At 49.1% G+C, this 24,174-nt stretch overlaps 1 protein-coding gene across 1 annotated transcript in view; it reads left to right on the top strand.

Annotated features, from left to right (window-relative positions):
• The first annotated feature begins 884 nt into the window (after positions 1–884).
• SLC6A4 (solute carrier family 6 member 4) overlaps positions 885–24,174 on the top strand; it is a 37,682-nt gene continuing 14,392 nt past the window's right edge. Inside the window, exons 1-12 of the mRNA XM_088828749.1 lie at positions 885–1,164; positions 1,412–1,688; positions 13,185–13,638; positions 16,332–16,466; positions 17,036–17,255; positions 18,113–18,251; positions 18,781–18,915; positions 19,255–19,358; positions 20,375–20,502; positions 21,505–21,617; positions 22,395–22,526; positions 23,530–23,629. Coding sequence (XP_088684875.1) covers positions 1,650–1,688; positions 13,185–13,638; positions 16,332–16,466; positions 17,036–17,255; positions 18,113–18,251; positions 18,781–18,915; positions 19,255–19,358; positions 20,375–20,502; positions 21,505–21,617; positions 22,395–22,526; positions 23,530–23,629 — 1,699 coding nt within the window. The 5' untranslated portion in view covers positions 885–1,164; positions 1,412–1,649. The remainder of the gene's footprint in view (positions 1,165–1,411; positions 1,689–13,184; positions 13,639–16,331; positions 16,467–17,035; positions 17,256–18,112; positions 18,252–18,780; positions 18,916–19,254; positions 19,359–20,374; positions 20,503–21,504; positions 21,618–22,394; positions 22,527–23,529; positions 23,630–24,174) is intronic.

Below are 24,174 nucleotides of genomic sequence, written 5' to 3'. Positions count from 1 at the left end.
CTTCTACTTGACTGGGACCCTGGCCTCTGGGAAGAAGTAGGCGGGTCAGCCCTTGCCCGCCCATCTCAGCCTCAGGGACATCCCAGAGCAAGTATTGCATCTGTTTCTTTCAAATGTAAAAAATAATTTTACTGAAAAGATAATTTAACATTAAGTTTATTTTTAAACTTAAGTTTTTAAAATTATCAAAGTAATATATTGACATGATTCAACACAATAGGCTCCTGTTGATTTTCTTCAGATAATTAAAATGTTAACAATTCACCCCCTCGCCCAACACCACAGGCACACACGTTTACCAGATCGCCACCCACACCCTCTGTTCTCATACTGCTTTCCACTGTAGCTGGTTAACAAGGTGGGGAAGTGCTTTCATTCATTTCTTCTGCTAGTTATTTACCTTGAGCTACTAGGCTGGGCTGTATGGGAGGAACCGGGGATGGCGAGGAATTAATTCCTTCTGGTCCTTCTGGACGAGAGTTCAGCTGAGCTCTTCCTGGCTGGGTTCACGTCCCAGCGGTGAAGCCGGACGGAGAGCCAGGGGCTAAGTCCCAGGAAGAAAAATAGGGCCGGATTCGGGATGAGGGAAGGTGTCCGTGGTCCAGAGAGAAGGTTCTGAGAAAGTGATACCGAGCTGAAACCTACACGTAAAATTTCGGGAGCTATTGGCTGGGGGAGGAACTGCACCTGTGGGCTGTGGAGCAGCTCCTCCCCGCCGAGCTCAAAGAGCACGAGGGGTTAGGACTTCTGTCTCCGCTCAGCCTGCTGCCCGCCCCGGGCGGTCCTCTGCGGGGCGAGTGTGCGTGCGTGTGTAGTGGGAGTGTAGTGGGTCCTTCACGTCCCCCGTCTCTGGCTCCCCGTCCACGCCTGCCCCCTCCCCGCCGCCACTCTCCGGAGCGCCCGCCCCCCCAGCCCTCCCCATCCCCAGGAGGAAGGCAGAGCGGCGGCAGCGGGGAAACGTAAAGTTTCTGCTGCTCAAAGTGACGCAAAAATTCTTAAAGAGCTCTTTGGCGGCGGATATCTAGAGATCAGACCATGTGAGGGGCCGAGAGTACAAATAACGGCCGCGCCGGCGCCGGAACAGGCAGCGGCGCCCGGGTGCCTCGACGGCGCGAGGGTGGCCCGCTCCGAAGCCCCGGACCAGCCTCCGCGGACTCCCGGCAGGTGGGTCCGCTTTCCTCCTGGCTTCTCTGGCCCACTTCTCTCCAGAACTTCATCCCGCGAGGCCCCCCCACTCCCGGGGGCCGGCGCGGGGGTTTGGGCAGGGCGGGTGCGCACGGAGTCGGACCAGGGGACTCGGGCGTTGCATACGCTCGGAGCGCTCCTTCCTCCCCGGAGGCCTGGGGGGCGGCCCCAGTTACCCAGGAAGGTCCTGAGCTTGGAGGTAAAAGTTGCTTTACTTTCAACCCAGGGCTTCTGTTTGCTCTTCGCTGACCGCCATCGCGTGCAGGGGGCTGTGTGCAGGCATCTCCTCGGGGAGCCCTGCTGGACACAATATCTGGATAAATCTAAATATCTAAAGAAATCTCCGAATAACACTTAAGTGGGACGAGTCTCCGTACGCTTGTGTGGTTTTCGCTCGCAGAGCCGGTGCACGCTCAGTCATTGAGAATTCATGTGAAACCCAGAACTCCAGCGAGCTGTTCTACATGGTTGAAGTGTGTGCCCATCAGTTGCTTGAAAAATGTGTACGTTCAAATTTGTTTTCTCAAAGGCTCTCTGGAGCTAAAGAACACTAAGAAGCACATTTCTTTTTGCCCTGGGTCTTCTGTGTAATGAATTTTATTTATTTTTTTTCAGTTGGGGTTCTAAAGATTTCAGAGGGATGGTATTTCTAAGAGTCAGACCGTAAAAAGGCTTCTGTGTTAGTATTTTTATGATCAATTTTGTCCAGAAAAATGAACCAGGTTAATGGATTATTTATGAGCCTGCTAGCTCTCATCATAGTAAAAGGAGATCAAATATTTAATGTGTGTTGCCTTAACACACATTAGACATGGGGAAAATGTCTAAGAAAGCAACATTGGGATTTGTAGCTTAATGAAGTGGGCACATGGATGTTTGGGGAGCGGAGAGAAACACACCGCTTTTACTCCCCCCATTACTCGCTTTCCTGTGAAGCCACGGGTGCGCAAAGGTTGACGTTTTCCTGCCTGCAGACTGCGGTGAGGGTGGCTGCTTCTAGCATGGAGGAGAAGGCAGGTTCTTAAGAGGTTTGTGCAAGCTGTTTGGGGCCCAGGTTTTCATTTTTTTCCCCCTGAACCTGAATAGGAGCGGGTTGAAACTGCTTCACAATTAATCAAAAGTCCCCTCAACACTCAAGTGATCCATCTAGGACATTTTGTATGTGACCCCAGCACAGATATTCAAACCCATTGCTTTCCGTCTCCTTGCTTAAAAAATATTTATACTAGGGGTGAGCGGCAGGGTGGGGGTTTTAAGTTTCAAACTTAAAACATTGAAGTTTTAATGCAATCAACAAAACCTCAGAAATTTCTCTCTGGGGAATTTTTTAAGTGTTCTGAGCATTTTGATGACACTCGGAGAGGCATGTCAATGGGTCACAAATGGTTGGGGTGACCGTGGAAGGAGGCACTTGGCTGTGAGTGTTGTCTCTCACAGCGGGCTTGCAGAAACATTCTAGATATCTCCATTCAAAGAGAATAGCAAGTGATGCCAGACATTCAGCCAGTGAGTGACCGTTCTTCTCCTTCATACACTGCAAACACTATCATTTGGGAGAACAAAGGCAGGGCTGCCTGAAGTTTAATTTGGCCTAATGAATCAACAGGATATGATCATGAGTTGACTTTTTAAGTAAAGATGACTGGGCGGCCAAAGGGAAAACTATACGGTCCTGTTTTGTCAGTTTAAGAAGGTACCTCAGACCTTAATTATTCCCCGTCAGGCCAACCCCTCTGGTGTCGAGGTTTTAGCTGTAAGCGAGGGGTGGGGCCTGCATAACCGATGTCCATGTCTCCTCCAGTCCCCTCTGCCCACTCTGTGGCCCTCGCTTCTCTGCTTCAAGCAAACTTGAGTTTAAATGATGGTGCAAAATGCCTGAGGGCCGGGACAATCTGCCCGGATGTTTCCGTCAGATTAGGGTCCTCTGGGGACCCATGGCTTTCACTCTAGGGCCGAGGCTTTGCACGCAGACATGCACAAGTTAAGCTCTGCAGTTCAGCCGTGTCCAACCAACAGGGGCCTGAGTTCCCGGACTCCTCGAATCCCCTTTGCAACTCCTTCACCTAGCGTGTGGGGCAGGAGAAACAACACGCCGCCCCCCCCACACACACCCCCGAGCTTGTGGTGTTCCGCAGGACAGGCTTGGGGGCAGAATCCAAGGTCTCATAAAGCGCCCTGTTTCTGTGGAGGGTCCCACTTCTGGGCTTAACCAGACAAAGTAGAACCCTAAGGAAAGAAAACTGCCATCTTTCTAGGAAGGAAAGGTGGAAAATAGATGAAACTAGCATTTTAGAGAACTCTGGCATAAATGACTTCCCTTGGTCAGAGGGTGACCTGCTTTTCTAGGGTGGGCACAAGACCCATGGTCAGCCAGCACAGGTCCCCACCTCCCCGCTCCACCATTACCTGGCAGAGCTCATCAAACTGACCTGGGCCCATGTGCAGAAATGATCCGAGTCAACTCTCAGTGGAGGAGGCATTCCCTCCTGCCTGATCTTTGTCAGCAGTAAGCGTCTGGGAAGATGAAGGCTTATTTACTGAACATCAGCAACATCTTTGTAAGCCAGGTCTTTTCCACCCTGTGTCTAATGGGGTAAGGAACCCAGTGGACATAAGGCCTGTGCGAAGTACTCTGGTTGCCTTATTTTCTTCTCTTTGGCTCTGCTGGAACCCAGTAGCGTTTCCCTCGCTGCCACCCAGCCCTGGACCAGGGGCACTCAACTGTGGGTATTTAAGCCTTTGTGCTCAGTTGTGTGCATTTCTTTGCCACCCCACACACTGTAGCCCAGCAGGCTCCTCTGTCCATGGGGTTTCCCGGGAAAGAATACTAGAGTGGGTTGCCATTTCCTACCGCAGGGGATCTTTCCGACTCAGAGGTCAAACCCAGGTCTCCTGCATTGCAGGCAGATTCTTTACCAATGGAGCCACCAGAGAAAGCTTATCTTTCTTTTAAAAGTGAAAGTGTTACTTAAAAGTGAAAGTGTTACATGCCACACTCTGCTACCCTGTGGACTGTAGCCCGCCAGGCTTCTCTGTCCATGGAATACCTCCAGGCAAGCACACTAGAGTGGGTAACCATTCCCTTCTCCAGGGGATCTTCCCAACTCAGGGATCGAACCCAGGTATCCCACATTGTAGGTGGATTTTTTTTTTTTTTTTTTTTTACCATCTGAGCCACCAGGAAAGCCCCAGCGGTGCTTGGGATAGCTGACTGTAGTATTTAAGCTATAGAATTTTCTAAAAGCCAGGACAGGATAGCTCTCCATTAACCCCCCAAACTGAGCAAGAGAGAAACCCCAGCAACAGGAGACAGGAAGGCGGTGTCCCAGGGCCAGCTTGATGGTCAGGGTCCCCAGGCACTGACATGTGGCCAGTGGCATGGGGAAGGTCTCCAGGGATCTTGAGGTCCAGGTCTTTGTGTAATTATTTGAGGTCGGAAGGGAAGAGGTGGGGGGTGTGACAAGGCCAGTGGCAGACCTGGGAGAGCTGCTTGTGTGCTTTGTGTGAATCCTGAGCTGGAGGCTGGTAGGTGGGCTCGGGGAGAGGGAGCCAGTCACTGGGCCTTTGCCTCCTTGTGTTGTGTGGTCTTTCTGGGTGTATTCAAGGAAAAAGAAAATTGTACTTTGCTAGGGAAGCTGCTGCAAGAAAATAAACATTCCCCCCACCCCCAAGGGATTCCCTAGAATCAGGGAAGGGCAGAGTTGGAAGGGGACTTGTTCACAATCTGCTCCAAGTCCTCCATGGCTTGTTCAAGTTTGCCACAGCCCTGAGGACCTGGCCAGGCCTTAAACTTGAGCCTCCTGAACTTTTCTCTCCACTGGGTGTGTTGTGTTAAAGGCTAACTGAGTTAGCTGGCTCTTTTCCTTGTTTCAGAGGAGAGGAGCTGGGGCAGGAAGGAAAGAGAGAGGCGGGAGGGAGAGGGGAGAGAGAAGATCCGCTATTCCAGGCTGCGGCGAGCTTTGACTGACTGGAGGTTTCTCAGCCCATCCCAGGGCTAGAATTCTTTTTCTCCCCTCAGTGTTTCATACTGAAAAATTTCAACTGAAAAGTTGGAGAAACGGTCCCCTTCACCCAGATTCACCACATTTTGCCGCTTTTGTGCCTGTGCTTTCTAATTAGACACATGTCCAATTTTTACATATTTAACACATATAATTTGATACTTTCTGTATAAAGTATAATTAATGGAATGATTATACTACATATATAATTTTGTTGTTGAACCTGTGAAAATTTGCAGACATCCAAATACTTCACCCCGAATGCCTTTTTTTTTTCTCCTGAGATATTCAGCACTTTATTATAAAAGAAGCCTTGTGTAAGATCATTTTGCCCAACTGTAGACTAATGTAAGTATTCTGAGTGCATTTTAGGTCGGCTCGGCTAAGCTATAATGGTTGGTCGCTTAGGTGTATTAAATGCATTTTTTTTCACCCCTGAATTCTTCAGCTTATGTTTCCTAAGCACAAGGACATTCTCCTACATAACCAGAGCCCTGTTGTTATCACATCTGGAAAAGTTAACACTGATAAAATATTTTTATTGAATGTACAGTCCATATTCAAATTTCCTCCACCATCTCGGTGACGTCGTTTTAGCTCAGAGCGTTACTTTTTGAGACCATCAACTCCTAGGGATGAGAAACAACCTCTTGCCCTGATCTCAGTGCATCTGAGAATCAGATCAATTCTGTGTCACCATGAACTGATTCTTCATGAATGTCCCCGAACCATGTGTGTGACACGTTGTCAAACACATTTCAGAACTTGTAGGAGCACAGGCACCTTCAAGCAACATTACCCAAATCACAAACAACTTGTGGCTCTAGGGCACCCCCGTGCCCCCCTCCACTCTGTTGTCAGACCCCATCTGTCCCTTCACTTAGCTGTCCCCCCGCCCCCACCCAGAGCAAGGGCCCCCGTTCCCCCTTCACTCATCCTCACTCATACTGTCCTTAATTCCACTTCCAATCCCTTTCTCTCTCCCACCAGCTGCCACAGGTAAATCCGCCCTTGTTTCATAACACCCTGTCCCTGGGGCTGGTTTTCTGTCTCTCTCCCTTGACTTCCTTTGTGGGTCTAATCCTGTCTGTTTCACACAAAAATAGTTTAGTAATACACCTGTCTTAAGGAAAAGAAAACTCTTGCGTTTGGAAATGCTCCCATGTGTTTTTGAAAGCTTGATTTCTACTTAGGGCATAAATTGCCTTGTAACAATAAAAGATTTAGAAGGTGTAAGTGATACTCTTCATTCTGCCTAATCGAACACGTCACCTGTTCGAGTTTCCCAAGTCTCTTTCCTGGCCTTGTCCACACCAAAACAGATGGCAGCCCCAGAATGAAAGCTTTCTGCAAAGAACTGCAGGTTGTGTAGTTAAATGTAATAAAGGATCTGTGCCCTCAACCTGTAAAGGCACTTCCACAGATTCTATACACGAGTCTCTCTACCTCCTTATTCTCCTCTCCTTAAATTTAGTTTTTCTCAGGAGCCAGAAAGAACGTTAAACTTCTGATGAGTTTGTCAGTTCCCATCCCCTCTTGTAGTACTGAACAATGCTGTATTTTACAGCTTACAGTTTAGATGTTTGAGTATCTTTTGGTTAAACTAGGGGTTTGTAAACTGGCTTAGGAGATTAACCACTATTCGCAACATTTCTTTCTGCAGGTTGAAAATACACTGCAAGTTCCAAACCAGCAACTCACAAACGAGTGTTTGGAACACAGACCTTTGATGGGCGTGCCCGCTGGTACTTGTTCAAGGTCTAAAAGCACAGCCTGGGCTCCTCTTTAGCCCTAGACATGCCGGCCTTCCCCATTCCAGAGTTCATTACAGTTGTTGCTGTGATGGTCCTTTCTCCCCAGAGATGCTCAGCAGACCTTCCTGGTGGGTGAGGAGGGAAGAGGGGCAGACCCCCCTGAGGATAGGACCCGGGAAGAAAGAGTAGAGGCTCACCTGAGCCTCACACCAGCCAGCATGGCCCGAGCCCAGGAAACCCGAAATAGACCCTGTGGGCTGGGAGCATGCACACACCTGATCAGCAGGTATTTGAGGCCAAAGTGTATAAGTCATGGACTGGAGATGCTCAGAAACTGGACACAAAAGGATAATAAATGATGCTTGATAATCAGGAATTACAGATGGGATCATCTTGGGCTGGGTGGTGAGAGAGAGCTACATGGAGGAGGTGGACAGAAACTTAAGCCAGGTCTGGAGAACATAGGATGATTAGAGGCAGCGAAGGGGCAGGGTTGGGGATGCACTGGGCATGCTCAGTGGCCCACCTGCCCCTAATAACCTGGGTTCTCGCTAACGATGCAGCACCCACGTGGATCTCTTTATTAGAATCTCTGAGCAAGTAGCCCAGGAATCTCCTGTTTACAAGTTTCCTAGTGACTCCAAGCCACTGATTGAGAAGAACAAGCAAGAACAGGTGAGGGCCTGTAGAATGGGATGGTGGCTCAGGGGGCCCACCTGTGCTGCGGGCAACAAATCACTGACCCTTGGGGGCTCCAGCTTCCTTCCCTGGGGTGAGAAAAGCAGAATGGGTTGTGTATGTGTGATGGCAGAGTGGTCATCTACTCACTGGCATGTGTTGATGCTTTCCATGTGCTGGACACTGAGTTAAGCATTTGTCATACTTTTATTTAATTCCTACAATAGCCTTTCAGTTCAGTTCAGTTCAGTCGCTCAGTCGTGTCTGACTCTTTGCGACCCCATGAATCACAGCACGCCAGGCCTCCCTGTCCATCATCAACTCCCGGAGTTCACTCAAAGTCATGTCTATCGAGTCGGTGATGCCATCCAGCCATATCATTCTCTGTCGTCCCCATCTCTTCCCACACCCAATCCTTCCCAGCATCAGTCTTTTCCAGTGAGTCAACTCGTCACATGAGGTGGCCAAAGTATTGGAGTTTCAGTTTTAGCCTTTAAGGAGCAGGAATTTTAATGGTCTGTTTTCACACATGAGCAAAGGGAAGGTCAGAGAGGTTAAGTAACCTGCCCAAAGTCACACAGCCAGTCAGTGATAGGTCTGGGATTCCAGTGCAGATTTATGCCACAGACTGTTAAATGACACCTCAGGAAGGTGGTTAGTCTAGCTTTCCTGTTCATGTTCACTGCAGGAGGGCTATTTCTCCCTATCCATGCCAGATCCATTTCTTTTTTATTAAACAATTAATTTTACTTTTGCCCAGCCTCTGGAGTGATTTCAACCCCAGCACAAATGGCTAATCCTCTCAGTTTTACCCTCTGTGTGGAGGGAAGCTGGAAGCTATCCTTCCCCAAGGAAAGTTCTGGGCGGAGACCCTTTTTCCTTTCTCATGGTATCTGGCCCAGATGGCCCTGAGGATTGTAGCCTGTTTAATTCCTCTCCAGAAAGTTAAACTGTCTCTTACAAGGGACTCTTTGGGTAAGGAGATGACTGTGATAGTCATTTCTGTCCCTTATGTCCAAAAAACAAGATTTTCTCTACTCAGTTCGTTCAGATCATGAAGTCTTTCTACATTGTTTGAAAGGCGAGAAGGAGTCCCAGTGGCTTATGACCTAAGACACCACACCCCTCAGAGAACTCAACAGTCTCTTCAACAGATACAACAGCAAAGCTTCATTTTGCGCTGTGGAGACATGACCCAGAAGCAGCAAAAATCCAGGGTCCTGTGTCGGAAGCAGTGCATGCAATAGCAACAAAAGGAAGACCATTAAAACGCAAGGACAGCTTGAAGCTAAAAACACAAGGTGTCTGAACATGCTGCATCCAGGCAGCAGATACCTCGGTTTACAGCAGGTCGAGTGGCAGCACTTGCAAGCAGCACCAGCCTCTCCCTCGTTCCGCATGCTGATCAGATTTTGGCCTTCTACCATGGACTCCTTGAAGGCAGGACCAGGCCTGCCTTGTCTGCAAGAGCCTTAGGTATAGTAGGCGGGCAGTATGTGTCTACTGAATTAGGGCCAATCCGTGGCAGCGGGCCAGGCTCAGTGTTGACTGAACATATGTAGGCATATATGTTTGCTGTGTTTAGTAAACATATATGTTTAGTGTTTACTATGTTATAGGCACAGTATAACCCTGTACCGTGTTACAGGGCTCTGCAACTTCTATCATCCTTGGTGTCGTGGGAACTTTAGACTCCCTCTGAATAGAGAGTACAAATTGCCACTTGGCTCTATAACCTATAATTAATCTTATCTCAGTGGTAAACCCATAATTCATGCTGGTTTTGGTGGGGGGTAAGGGGGCATTGTTTTCATGTATTTTTTTTTTTTTTGAAAACGAAAGTGAGTGTCCCAAGAAATGAACTCACTTTGATCTGGACACGTGAAGTCAAAGTACAAAATTTCTGTAGTGTTTCTTCCTGGAATGCACTGAGGGGGGTCAAACAGACAAGTAGGGTCATGGGCATCTCCAGAAGGCTGGGTGGTTTCGTGACTCATCCATAATTATCTGCTTGTTCAGTTACTGGTTCCCTTGGCTACAGAGACCGAGCTTGTGGCAAAAGGAATGGAGATGTGATCGGGAGAAGTTGAAATAGTAACAGTTCTTTTTACTAGGGGTGGGGAGGTGGGGTGAGTAAGCCCACCCCCTGGGCTGAGAGGAAGCGCAGCTGTGAATGGAAAGTCTTGGCATTCTGTCACCTGCACCCCGTGTGGTCCCTCGTGTGCAGAGTCGCGGGGCGGCGGGGGTGGGTCCTGGGCATCAGGCTGTGGTCCCACCATGGAGCTGGGTGACCCACCCACAGCCCATCACCTGCTCAGCTTGGGAAAACGGCACATATCCCAGCTACACACGAAGGCTTCTGGGGCTGTTTCTGGCCACAGGGAATCTCATGTCTCCAGGAGGAGGTCACAGCTGTAACAGTGACCTCCTTTGCAGTCTCTCTACCCAGCAGGGTAAAAATAACTTTAAAAAAAAAAAAGAAAGCTTTCAAGAGAGCGTTCTTAGAAACCAACCTTCTTAACATCTCTTTCTTCTACATTCCTGGGCTGGCTCACTCTCAACTACTGCTGTCTGCTGGTCTCAGGGGGAGAAGCTGGTCAGTGCTCTGCAGAACCAGGGAAGTGGGAAAGGAATCTGGTTCCACAGGCAGCATCCTGTAGACAGAAGGGGGCCCAGGTCCCGCCATCTATCTGCTCCTGGCCGACAGATTAGTCCCTGGGAGGGGGTTCCTTCTGAAAGGCAGAGGAGTGAGTTGAAGAAAAGGAGACATGCGTCTCCTTCCTGTTTGGTGGCTTCATGTGGCTGTAACTTATTTTCTTGCACCCCAGGGTCTTTGATTGGGGTGGGAGAACCCCAGAAAGCAGAGCTGGATAGAGAGACACCACCCTCAGGGGAGAGGCGATCTAAAGTCCCGACTGGGCTAAAGGACCCTCTGAACAGGTTTTCTTACGTGGGCCATTTCAGCTGTTGATAAAACTTTTTTTTTTTTTTAATGCTGAGGGATATTTCAGGAAAATAAGACATTATAATGCACAGCAATAACAGTCTGGTGTATTTCTCTTTTAGGAGTTGCTCATAACAGTTACCAAGAAATCGGGATCCTTGGGGGCTGAACCCCAGAGGACCCTGAAGAACATACATTGCCACCCTTTCCCCGCAAAGTTCACCAGCTCACACACATTCTCCAACTTCCTGCAGAGTGCCCCAAGGGAGGAAGTAAATAAAGTCTAGAATAACACAGGACTCCTGCAGCAGGAGGGTGACAGAACCACTGGATGGCTTAACGGTTATTCCCCCGCTAACATGTTCTTCCCAGATGGGTGATGTTTTCCTCCTAGAGAGCGTGTTGGACGTGCTGGAGGAAGGTTGGGTGATGCAGTTGATCTTTGAGCTTCAATTTTAAATGAGAGAAAAGTTGCAGCATTAAAGGTTGGGAAGACATCCCTACAGAAAATTTGGGGTAAAATTTTGAAGATGGAGAAAGAAAGACCTGGGTTACAGGCAAGTGTCAGCTGGGTGCCGTCTGACCATCCGCACCTGGTAAAGCTCTTTATCTCTGCCATCTGGTCTTCAGGTTCTTCAGTGTTTAATGTAGAAAACATGTCACTGATAGAGGCCAGAGGCAAGTACAGAGGCCTTCTCCAAACAACACAACCAGAGACTGCCGAGTTCAGGTTTAACTGTGTATTTAAATATATTGATATCTCATCATCTCTCTACAAAAAACCCAAAAAAACTAAAACTCCCTTAGCCTGGTGAATGCTTCCTCACGATGGATGAGAGGATGTGTTCTTATTTTAGAAGTCCATCAAGTCTAGTTGAGGTCCTGGGGAAGGTGGAGTGGGTGGGGTGATGCGGAAAGCTGGACAGAGGCATCGAGGTAAGCAGAATGGATTTTTATCTAGATCACTCTTTGTCAGAAATTCATTGCCTTCTCTAGGTCACGTGTGCCTCCTTGAGCTGAGGATAGAGTTGGGGGTGGGAGCCAGTTAGATCGAGTAGAGCCCAGGACACCTACCCTACACTTCCCATACACACACCCCCTCGCTATAAAGAGCTGGTTTCTCTCTTGTTGCTCTAATATTTTTGGCATCAATCAATCAGTGCTTTAACTTTTTTGTTTTCTACTTTACAGAAAGAAACTACACAGTCAGCAAGGAAGTCTAATTACTTGCATCCCGTTTTCCTTTCTAAGCCTTACCAATATTTATGTGCATAGACATCAGTGTGAGGCAACTACTCTGTGTCCTGATTCTTCACTGACTACATTTGTCGCTACGCGTCCACATGTAGGCAGGTAGAGCCAATGACAGCCCCTCCAGGGTAGGAGACAGTCACTGCCATGCTTGCAAACTCCCAGTTCCTAGTCAACCGCTGACTGTTAAATTTAGCAGATTCGTATCAGACATTTGCAGTTAATGAACAGCAGTAGCAGTCATCCCTAGACACCTTTTCCTACAAAGGTATAATGTGATTTGAATTAAGCTGAAACATGTTTCAACTGCAAGCTGTTTCAGAGTTTGAAAAGTTCAAGCCCAGAAGGTCAAAGTTAGCTGGAAGGTCCTGGCTCCTTACTACTTTATAACTGGCATAGGTTTAAAGTCCAAAAGGGCTAGGATTTCTAACCCATGTAGAAATCTCAGGGAGCTGAGCTGACTTCCCTGCACCCTGGCCCACAGCAGTGACATAAAGGCGTGGCAGCCCTGAGGCAAGTGGGGACGGACACCAGCCACTTTGGCATCCGTAACCTCCGCGCTTCTCTCTCTGGCTCTTCTGGCGTGAATGAGAGGTGACCCTGCCCGCCCACTGTCACACAATAACAAGTGGATTAGCCCCAAGAGTTGCTGGGAGTGGCAAGAAGAATGAATGGTGAGCAGCAGTGCCAGTTAAGGCTCAGTCAGACTTGCAGAGGCATGAGGGGAACGCAGAAAGGTGAGGTACTGATGGACTGGACGCAGCTAGAGGCAGCTCAGACCTGCCCAGAGGTTTCTGAGAGCTGGGCTCCTGGAAGAGTGAAAAAGTCTGCACTTAAGGAGCTAGGGGTGCCTAACAAACAGTGGCCTTTTTACCTCTCTTCTATGCTCCAAATCACACCTATAGTTGATATGAAATATACTTTTGAGTGTTCAATTTAAATGATGGAGAGGACTATTTGCTGCCAGAAACTGCTTGTTACTTTTTTCCCAGCATAGCATCCAAGACAAAGTAAGTGTTCTGTGAGGCTTTGTGGAACCTTTGTTCTTCTGAGTCCCTGGTAAACTCCAGGGTGGGGTTCCAGTCCTTCAATTGAAGTCAATACTTTGTTCTGTCTGTGAAAAACCTGGGTTATTTGCTATCTATTTTCGACTGCCTTTTTTTTTTTCCTTTTTAAATTACTCGGTTGTGATTTGATACCTAGCATGGGTTGAAAAATGTTGATTTTATTGACTCTTCTGTAGCAAATAGGATATCTCTTGTTTAAGAGATGGCTTTGTGATCCCATTACCTGATGTAGTTCAAGATGTATGATGAGTTACCAAAGACAAGTAAAACACCCAATTCTGTTCTCCTTTTGCCTTTCCAACAGCACTCTCAGTCCCACCGATATAAAGTTCTGAGGAGATCCACAGATCTGAGCACCAAGAATTCAGGTCGGTTCTTGGCCCATGGGCATCAGCATCACCTCCTAGCCAGCAGGATGGAGACCACCCCCTTAAATTCCCGGAAGGAGCTATCAGCGTGTAAGGATGGAGAAGATTGTCAGGAAAATGGGGTTCTACGGAAAGGTGTCCCTGCCCCTGGGGATAAGGCAGAGTCTGGCCAGATCTCCAACGGGTACTCAGCAGTTCCGAACCCTGGCTCAGGAGACGACACTCAGCACTCCATCCCGGCTGCCACCACCGCCCTAGTGGCTGAGGTTCAGCCAGCAGAGCGGGAGGCCTGGGGCAAGAAGGTGGACTTCCTCCTCTCTGTCATCGGCTATGCTGTGGACCTCGGCAACGTCTGGCGCTTTCCCTACATTTGTTACCAGAACGGAGGGGGTCAGTATCGCGGGCTGCGGGCAGAGGCTCTGACCCAGGGGTGGTCTGTGGGTCCTCTTGGGGGCCAGAAGATACAGCATGTTTTTCCTTTCTTGTTTAACTGATATGAGTCTGGGAACGTGGTTGCTTTGACTTTCAAGCTAGTCTGTGTGTGCCGGTGTGTGTGCTAAGTCGTTTCAGTTGTGTCCAACTCTGTGACCCCATGGACTAGAGCCAACCAGTCTCCTCTGTGTGTGGGATTCTCCAGGCAAGAATACTAGAGTGGGTTGCCATGCCTTTCACCAGGGGATCTTCCTGACCCAGGGATCGAACCCACATCTCTTGGTGTCTCCTGCATTGGCAGGCGGGTTCTTTACCACTAGTGCCACCTGGGAAGCCCCCAAGCTAGTCTGATGCTGCTGCTGCTAAGTCACTTCAGTCGTGCCCGACTCTGTGTGACCCCATAGACGGAAGCCCACCAGGCTCCCCCGTCCTTGGGCTTCTCCAGGCAAGAACACTGGAGTGGGTTGCCATTTCCTTCTCCAGTGTGTGAAAGTGAAAAGTGAAAGTGAGGTCAGTCAGTCGCGTCCGACCCTTAGCGACCCCACAGACTGCAGCCTACCAGGCTCCTCCATCCATGGGATTTTCTAGGCAAGAGTACTGGAGTGGCTTGCCATTGCCTTCTCCGCCAAGCTAGTCTAAGAGAAAACAAATCCCCACTAAACCGAAACTGTAAATCTAGGCATGTCTGCGGCTCCCTGGGTCATGAAGTTGAATGAAAGCTCCCCTGAAGCTGACCTCACCAGATTTTCAGCAGCATTAGTGCTCCATCTGTGGAAGAGCCCCTCCTCTCATCCTGGCATTACAGAAGCCCTCTCTCCACGGAGACGTGAAGGAAGGAGTTGTCTCAGCTGTGCTGAGTTCTTTCATTCCTGCTGACTGGCTTTGATCACAAAAGTTAAGAGCTGTTAGATCTGTGAAAGAAGTTGGGAAGTGGCTCCAGGGTCCCAGACCCTCCTGGACTTTTGGACCTGTGTGAGTTCAGGGTATCAGCTCAGGTCCAGAGTCTAAAGTCACAGTCTGGGCGAGATCTGTTGCTGAACCCAGCCATGTTAATGCCAACCCAAACCCATATATGGACATGCCTTATATCTCCTACAAGAGTGTTAGATTTTTCAGGAGAGATGATTTCTTGTTCCTCCTATCCCTAATGCCTCCAGAGAAGTTTATTTATAGATTATCAAAACTAGTAGCTGACTGTAGGCATGGACATGGGAGCCCAGAGAGCAGAGCAGGGTAGCAGAGTGAATAGGTATGGGCTCTGTTTTGACAGTGGACTTGCTATCGGAACAGGAAAAGGACCAGAAATGGGAATCAGATCAGTCAGTATTTGACGTGGGCTCTGGTAACAGATTTAGGAGGGCAGTTAAAATGAGGTTTGAGGGGTAGTTCTTTTGCGTCCCCACGTTTCCTCCATGACCAGACACAGAGTTGCCTGGACTTGCTGCATCTTTTAAGGACCTGGGCCCATTACCTGCAATGGCCATTCCAGCGCGGGGGCCTGGGGGGCTTTAGGAAGCCCAGTCCTCCCAGCCTGGGAGGAGTGGAAGTTGGAATCATCTTATCTCCAGCTTGGGAGGACTCACCTTTAGCCTGAAGATTGTATAAGAGGCTGGGTCACCACTGATGTTTCCCCTACACTCCTTCCCTATGTGAAACCAGTCAAGCAAACCCTTTGGACAGATGCCACCATGAGAACACAACGTGGTTCTTGTTCTCAGGCCGGGTTTACCCAGCATGACTGTAAGTTAGGTGAGACCTTTCTGAGTTGCACAGACTTCAGGTTTCTAGGTTCAACTGGGAGGGAAAGTTCTCAGGAAAACTCACAGCCAGCCCACCCTTTGGGCCAAAACTCAGACTGCAGGTGAGCAATCCCCGTTGTGGTATTTCCAGGTCTTGGATCAGCCATGAGAGCCAGCAGACACCAGCATCTCCAGTGAGGCGCAGTTCTGCACTTTTTTGTTCTGGCTCAGGAGGGAGCACACCCACAAATCTGGCTCAGGAGGGAGCATTCTGGCTCCGTGGAATGATGGAAATATAACCAAACATCAATAATCAAGTGTCTTGAGCCAGGATACAGATGAACAAAGATAGTAATTCAGTGACTCGTAGACTATGACAGCTGTTGTACAGTTGTCACAGGAGATCTGTTCCAGGGTCCCAAGCACTGGCCCATGTACTGGCTGCATCAGAATCACTTGGGGAGCTTAAAAATCTGTGTTATACCCATATCTGAAATTTTGCTGCAGGAGGTCAGGGTGGGCGTGCGCTTTTAAGCTTACCCGTGAGTCTGATGTGTAGGCTGCATTTGGGAACCTCAGTTCTCAACCCTCCTCTTCTAGTAGAGGAAACAGAGGCCCAGAGAAGGGTCCTCCCGACAGTTAGCCGAGGAGCTGGTCCCAGTGCCTGTTCTGTTGACTTCTAGGCCCAGCTTCCTTCCCACGTACTCTCTGCTGCCACCCAAACCTCACTTCTCTGTGGAGCTCTGTCTGCAACTTCCGGCAGTGCCCTGAGACAGGGGAGCAGTGTGTGGGCCACTCAGGACAGGGTGGCTTCATGGCTCTGGAGCATCAGATGGCTCTGCATATCTGGGTCATCTGGGCTGTCCTGGACACTTGTGGGCAGGGAGTGAAACTGTCTTTCCTCTGCCTCAGGGGCATTCCTCCTCCCCTACACTATAATGGCCATTTTTGGGGGGATCCCGCTCTTCTACATGGAACTCGCACTGGGGCAGTACCACCGAAATGGATGCATTTCGATATGGACGAAAATCTGCCCGATTTTCAAAGGTAAGAGAAAGGCTTGGGTGGTTTGGGTGGGTGAGTGGGTCCACCAAGGAAGTGATGATTTCCATCACTGGGTGGGAGCTGGGGACCTCCTGGAATCAGTTAGACCTCAGATATCCCTAGGAGATAACCTGAATGAGTAAGGTTTTGACTGCTTAATTTGTATGAGACTGCTAAAGCAAAATAGAATAATTGGCAATTAAAAGTAAACTAAATAGGGCAGCCTGGATGGTAGGTGAGTTTGGGGGAGAATGGATGCATGTATATGTGTGGCTAAGTCCCTTTGCTCTCCACCTGAAACTGTCACATTGTTATCAGGTACATTATAAAAAGTTTAAAAAATAATAATTCCAATTTAAGAAGTAAATAAAAAAAAATAGCACACATACACATTTTCTGTAACGTGTGATCTTGTAAATACAAATTCGGAATTTACCACATGGCCACTTTTCCACCGTGTCCCAGTGTCTGGGGGATGAAATGAATGGCAGCGCCACCTTTGCCGTGCCCAGGCTGCAGTGCCTCACTGGCAGCTGCCCTTGAACTGTGGCCTCCCTCGCCCTCTCACACAGGGATAGGGTACGCCATCTGCCTCATCGCCTTCTACATCGCCTCCTACTACAACACCATCATGGCCTGGGCCCTCTACTACCTCATCTCCTCCTTCACGGAGCAGCTGCCCTGGACCAGCTGCAAGAACTCCTGGAACACTGGCAACTGCACCAACTATTTCTCCGAGGATAACATCACCTGGACGCTGCACTCAACGTCCCCTGCAGAAGAATTTTACACGTAAGTGCATGTAAGTGAGGGGGTGGCCTGTTAGGGGCAGGCCACACCCCTGGGCCTTGGCTTCTTGGGAGGCCAGTGGGGGCCAGGGGCCCTTCACCTCTTGGCGATGGTGTTTTAATTGGAGGAAAACTGCTCCACAGCGTCGTGTCGGTTTCTGCTGTACAATGCAAACCAGCCATAGCTATACATATACCACCTCCCTCTTGAGCCTCCCTCGCCTCCCTACTGATGGATTTTGGAGAGAAGCTGCCAGGGAAGGGGAGTAAGTGTGGGTGAGGAGTTTGGGAGAGGCTACCTTGAGTATTCCACAGTCTGGGCCTCTGTGCTGCACCCCTCTTTTCTGTCGTGCCCAGGCTGGTCCCTACCTTCACATTCCAAAGTTATTCCCCTGCATCAAAACTGCCCTTCTTCCTGGGCCCTCCCTCAGCCAGCTGGCATGGAAGCAAACGTGGGTCTACCCTTTGGAAGAAGATGCCCGGAGTAGGGAGTTTGCTTTCGTGCTGGAATTTCAGGCAATGGCAGCCCAAAGGGTGGGGAAGGGGCAGGGGAAGGGGCCCCCTGCCCACACATACAAATCCTCGTGCACCGAAAAGCCAGTCATGTTAGTCACTGGTTGGGTCCCTGCCCAGGAGGGAGAGACCTGACGTCTGCCTTTGGGCCGCGTGCTCTTCCCAGGGTCGGTTGGCTTGAGCGCCCTGTTCTCTTCTTAAGGATGGCCAGAGCCCCTCCCAGCTCTCCCCGAAGCTTGGCGGCCACTTGGTCCTTGCAGTGCGGTTTCCGTCCTTTCTCTTGGCCGCCACCTAGAGGTCAGGCTCACGGCTCAGACCCCATCACAGGCCCTCCTTTCTCTCGTTCAGGCGGCACGTCCTGCAGATCCACCGGTCGAAGGGGCTCCAGGACCTGGGGGGCCTCAGTTGGCAACTTGTCCTGTGCATCATGTTCATCTTCACTATTGTCTACTTTAGCATCTGGAAAGGTGTCAAAACATCTGGCAAGGTGAGGAGGACTCTGGCTGCAGATCCAGAGTCTGCCAAGGGGCCCTGGAGGATCTCAAACTCAGAACTCAGTAGCCTGGACAGCCACAGACAGGGGGGACGTGGTATCCTTTACACCGAACCCATTCCGCGATTCTCAATTTTTCTTCAACCAAATCTTTTAGCCACTTCTAGAAATGGGTCAATCCCAAGAACTATTATGATTTTTTTAAAATTCCTTTAATCCACTGGTAGTGTCATAACTCATAGTAGTGGCAATACATTGGTATACAACCAGTGGATACACTGGTTGCTTTATTGTCTCCTGCTGGGTGTTTTCCCCACTTTACAGATGGGAAATGGGTTTAGACATGGTACCCGCAAACAGGGAATCAGATCCCTGTCTGATTCTAAAGGCTGTGGTCTTTCTGCCACACCACCCTGCCTCCTAAAATTACAGAAAAAAACAAGATAGATCTCCCTTCTTGGAGGTTTTTAAGAATAAGACACCAGCATTCATGTGGTGATAACCTGTGTTTCCTTCCTTACAGGTGGTTTGGGTGACAGCCACCTTCCCTTACATCATTCTTTTTATCCTGCTGGTGAGGGGGGCCACCCTCCCTGGAGCCTGGAGGGGAGTTCTATTCTATTTGAAACCCAACTGGCAGAAACTCCTAGAGACAGGGGTAAGATAATGAGGAAAGCAGTGTGCATTTGTCTGTCTTTATACTAACTGAAGCTAGTCCTAGGACTATAGGAACAACTAAAATTTGGGTTCAGTGGTTAAGTCTGCAATGATGCTTTAAACTGGAAAAAAGCATGAAAAGTACAGTTGAGGCCACTGCATTGGTTTATGCCTAAATGATAGGCAATCATATTTGTCTGCACTTGGTATGTGGCCATCCTTACAAGGAACTCTGAGTGCCTGTTTTCTGTCTCAGCACATAGCCACGTGGAGGCACAAGGGCGCTGGCCCAGCGATGGCCTAGGTCTCGGCCCCGACCTTTGCCTCTGCTCTATTATAGGTGTGGGTGGATGCGGCCGCCCAGATCTTCTTCTCTCTCGGCCCTGGCTTTGGGGTCCTACTGGCTTTTGCGAGCTACAACAAATTCCACAACAACTGTTACCAGTGAGTATCTGGGACTGCCCCAAGCAAAGCGTGGAAGTAGAATGAGCATAAATAGACTGGAGGAAGGCGATCAAATTGATGGCCTCACACCTGGCCAGGCTCAGGCCATGTTGACACTCTGACCCTCAGGAGTACCACAGGTGCCTGACCAATTCACTCATGGCCAGAGCACCCACCCAGAACACAACCTCACCCAGGCCCCTCAGGAGATGAGAGAGGCCCCAGAATTTTGTTCTGTGAGATTTTCAAGAAAATTAAATTCTAAAGCAGGTTTATAAAAATTGTGATGTGATATATTATATATATACACACACACACAAAGAGTAACAATTGTGCTGTTCTGATCAACACAGAATGCTATGATTTATGTGAAAATCTCATCTCAGAAATTTAACAAAACAGGTAATATTGAACCAATTATGATTTAAATATCACTCATCATCTTTAGAGTTAATTTTGTCTTACCAGTCTATCACAGATGATGATGTTCAGTAATTTGACTGTGTTATTCATATGGCAATTACAGAATTTTTTTTAAAGGAGTTTACATGCACCCTAAGCAATGTGGCCTTGCATTGGGACATCAGCCTAAAGTTGTATTATGATGAGGTCCTCTCTTAAAAGTGTCAGGATGTCTTTGTGGCACTCTTACAACCTCATTTACAAACATCAAAAGTCTAAATCTGAGGTCTTCTCAAGTGTGAGGCCAAGGCCCCCACTCTAGCTCAGGCCCTGTTTCAGAACAAGGCTTGTTTGAAATCCAGCAGCGTGTGCTCTGCTGCTTTACAGGATCATCTCTTGAAGCCACTCCTGACCTGCTGCTCTCCCCATGCCGTGCATGGTGAGAATAGCAGCTTGTGCTTCGAGGTGATGCAGCCTAAGAGGCTGCACTCTGGGAGGAGACAGGCTTGAAGTCCCTGTGAGCTCAGCCCGTTCATCCTTATCAGTCTGGAGACAGATTCTCCTTCAGACTCCTGACTTAGAAATGTCTCAGTCCCTTGGGTTTTCTGCTCCAGAGACGCCCTGGTGACCAGTGCGGTGAATTGCATGACGAGCTTCATTTCAGGATTTGTCATCTTCACGGTGCTGGGGTATATGGCTGAGATGAGGAAAGAAGATGTGTCTGAGGTGGCCAAAGATGCAGGTAGGGACCTTGGGTTCTGTTTGGGTTACTTGCTCCCACTGAACTGCTTTGCTGCTCTTTGGTTCTTTACAAATATCTTAACTTTTGCATTATTTCTCTTAAATTTTTCAAAGGTTTTAGAGATCTAAACCCTTTCCATGTGTTCAGGCCATAGTGGGGATGGGACAGCTTTCTTGGGGCCCAGCACTAAGGCCTTGATACACTGTGGGCTTGAGAATATGACTTGGATGACAGCTCTTAAAACTAGTGGGTCTGGGTCCTGTGATGGGTCCAAGTCTAGTAAGCAAATGATTCCCAGTCCTTAGAATTTCCTTTTGCAGAAAAAGAAACATAGATGATGCGGTCACTGAACTCTACTGAAAAAGAGTGACAGGCGTTGAAAGAGAGGTGATGGAACCTTGTGCGTGGAGTCCAGGGCTTCTTGCCAACCTGTGTCTGTCTGTGGCCTGACGTCGTGCTCTGATCCTGTCAGCCTCATGCCCCAAACTAATGTGCCTGATTTGGACCATGGGAGGTTGAGGACATGTTCCTCATACTATCAAGAGAGTCAAAACAGATGGAAGGCTTTCTTCTAAGACTTCTATTATTCTAAAATCAATTTAACATTTTCTACTATTCTGGAGCTAAAGAGAGAGCTAAATGCTGTGAAAATTTTGGAGATCTTGGTGGGGGGGTGGGGAAAGCACAGATTTATTATATAGTGGAAACTATTCTTCGTGTGCGTAGATTTGCTAGTCCTGGGGTCTCAGGTTTGTTTCTGTTCTCCACGTTGGTTGAGGACACACACTCTCCAAGGCGGATACTATTCCGTTCCTGCTTCCCAGGATGTCAGGATAGCCAGGTAGGGTGGTGTGGGGTGTGAGGAGGCGTTTGGTACACGTCCAGGCCTGCTTCACACGTAAGGGCTTATGACAGGAGTCGTAATTGTTGGTGTGGTCATTTCCCCCGAGACATGTCTGTAGGGCCCGTCTCAGTGACCACCTCCTCCTGTCTCCGTCTCAGGCCCCAGCCTCCTGTTCATCACATACGCAGAAGCCATAGCCAACATGCCAGCATCCACATTCTTTGCCATCGTCTTCTTCCTGATGTTAATCACCCTGGGCTTGGACAGCACGGCAAGTGAATGGGGAGGGAAATCCAGCCCTGGGGAGGCGGGAGGAAAAGGAGAAAGGGGAGGAAGAGGAAGAGGCAGCTGTGCCCATTCCCTCCTGCCCTGGCCACTGCAGGCCGTGTTATCTGCTGCCTCCTGGTGCTTCGCCAGCGCCTGTTCACTTGGGCACTTACTACCCTGTAGTATATTAGTCATCAATGGCAGCAGACCCCAACCTTCCTGGCACTAAGGGGCCAGTTTAATGGAAGACAACTACTCACCTCCTGCTGTGGGGCCCAGTTCCTAACAGGCTACACGCTGGTACCAGTGCGTGGCCTGGGGGTTGGGGACCCCTGATTCATGGGATAATGAGGGTAAAGTGCCAGGCAAGGCCAAGAGCTCAGCACATGTGAACTGCCGTGACTGTGCTCTGTCCCGTGACCAGACTGGCAGCACCTCAAGGCCAGGGCAAGGTCCCTCTTACATCTCAGTGCTCCATGGCCAGCACTCACATCAATAACATGGAACGAGTCTCAGCTTGGGGTTGGCGTTTCTGGAAAAACCAAAGTCTCCCCGAGAGACCTCATGTGAAGAAGTCCTGTCCATGTGCTATACTTCCTTTCCTTGATGTCCTTAGGGATCTAAATGATGGGGTAATATGGAGATAGGGCCAGTGAGGAGGGGGAACCGGTCACGATCAGCTGGACAGGCCACGTGGCAACCTTAACCCCGCCCTCCTTTCACTGTCCTGCAAGTAGCAGATTTGTCCCCAATCTCCCTGATGACTGTGTGCCCCACTCAGTTTGCAGGCTTGGAGGGGGTGATCACAGCCGTGCTGGATGAGTGTCCACACATCTGGGCCAAGCGCCGGGAGTGGTTTGTGCTTGGCGTGGTCATTACCTGCTTCTTTGGATCCCTGGTCACCTTGACTTTCGTGAGTACAACCAACCCCAACTGAGAGTCAGCTTTTCACTGGGCATTGGGACACTGCACGAAGCTCTTTCTTTCCAGCCCACAGGGAGCCCTGGCTTTGGTATTAAAGGGGGAGAGGTTGTTACTGCTGTTAAGAAGTTAGTCATGAAGAAGGAGAAAAGTTGTTTCTGGCGGCATCTGTCTATAGAATTTGGGCTTGGAGCTGGAGGTTCAGCATTTTACAGCAAGTCCAACTAGATTTCTATCTGGAGAAAAACTAAGACATGCTTTTTCAGTCTATTTCCAGTCCTTACGGCTGCTTTCATGGGGATACTGCCCAGAATAACTGGAGGCTGGCACCTCGGGTTTGTCACTTTGTCTCCTCCAGAGAAGTTGCAATGGTGATGAAGTTAGACCCTCTGCAGTGATTTCTTTTTGAGGGGGATGGGAGCTGAGGTAAACACTATAAAACTGTACATCAGACAGTACCCATAGGCATGGCAGGCTTGTATCCTCCTGACTCAAGGCGGATTTTGTAAATCAACTTATCTTCAGGCCATGACCCAAATGGCTCTGGAGCTTCAGCAGGGTTTTGGGACCTGCGTAGGAACCATGGGATTTGTGAGTTAGGACAGAGGCAAAACCATGACCACTTGGCCCAGTGTGTCTACTGTTGCAGGTTCTCCCAGATTCAGTCTTTAGGGACCAGGATTCTCCAGGGTAGAGTACACAGTAGGTGTTCAGTAAACTGAAAAAAGTAGATTGAGAGGTGCTTTTCAGTTTGTCTTTAAAGCTTTGTGGGGAAAGGAAACAAGAGAGTGACCGGTAGGGCTGAAGAGGAGTCTGATAGGATGAGATCTTGCCTAACCTGCCAAAGCCAGTCTAAGAGGCAGGCTCTGGGATATTTGTATTAGATCCAAGATGAGAACTTTGCAGGATTATCCTAAGAAGTTCTTTTGTCTCTGTTAAAAAGAGGAGGCAGTGCCTCAGTGGGCCTTGAACCAAGGTGGTGGTCTCATTTCCAGGGCGGGGCCTACGTGGTGAAGCTGTTGGAGGAGTTCGCCACGGGACCTGCAGTGCTCACTGTGGCCCTGATTGAAGCAGTTGCTGTGTTTTGGTTCTACGGTAAGATGCTTCCTTCCACCATATCCTTCCTGCACCAGCCTATGTAGGCACCAGAATACACAAGGGAGGGCTGGATTTGTCAGAGAAAGGCAGGCCAACGTACAAGATGTAACCTCCTGTGTGCCTTCTTCAGAAACAGGTCATCGTTTCCTGCAGACTCTGTACAACAGATTGCCTAAGCTCCTGGGAAGACGTTTTTCTGAGTAAATGTTTACCCAGTGGACAGGCTGAAGTGGTTCCCTATAGCTTATCCACAGTGTTGCTTAAAATCTGACAGGCTCTGTGAGTTGGACAGACAGCTAAGAAATAGTGCATAGTGATTGCATCTGCAGAGTGTACAGTATTCTCCTGTTACAGAGTGGGCCCCAATTTAAATTTCACAATCAGGTTCTCCCTCCAGAGCCCTGAGACACAGTTAGGAGCTTATCTTCCAGGCAAGAGACTAGAATGTTTCTGTTTGGATTATCTGTCTTGGTAAAACCTCCAGTTTATTCCCCTTCCCCCAACTGTGGGATGGGATCTGATAAGAGTGAAACCACCAGGAG

The sequence above is a fragment of the Moschus berezovskii genome, chromosome 20, assembly GCF_049115385.1.
Source record: "Moschus berezovskii isolate FMDL1 chromosome 20, NW_MosBer_1.0, whole genome shotgun sequence".
In the NCBI taxonomy this organism is placed as follows: domain Eukaryota; kingdom Metazoa; phylum Chordata; class Mammalia; order Artiodactyla; family Moschidae; genus Moschus; species Moschus berezovskii.
This window is presented reverse-complemented; position numbering and strand designations above follow the sequence as displayed.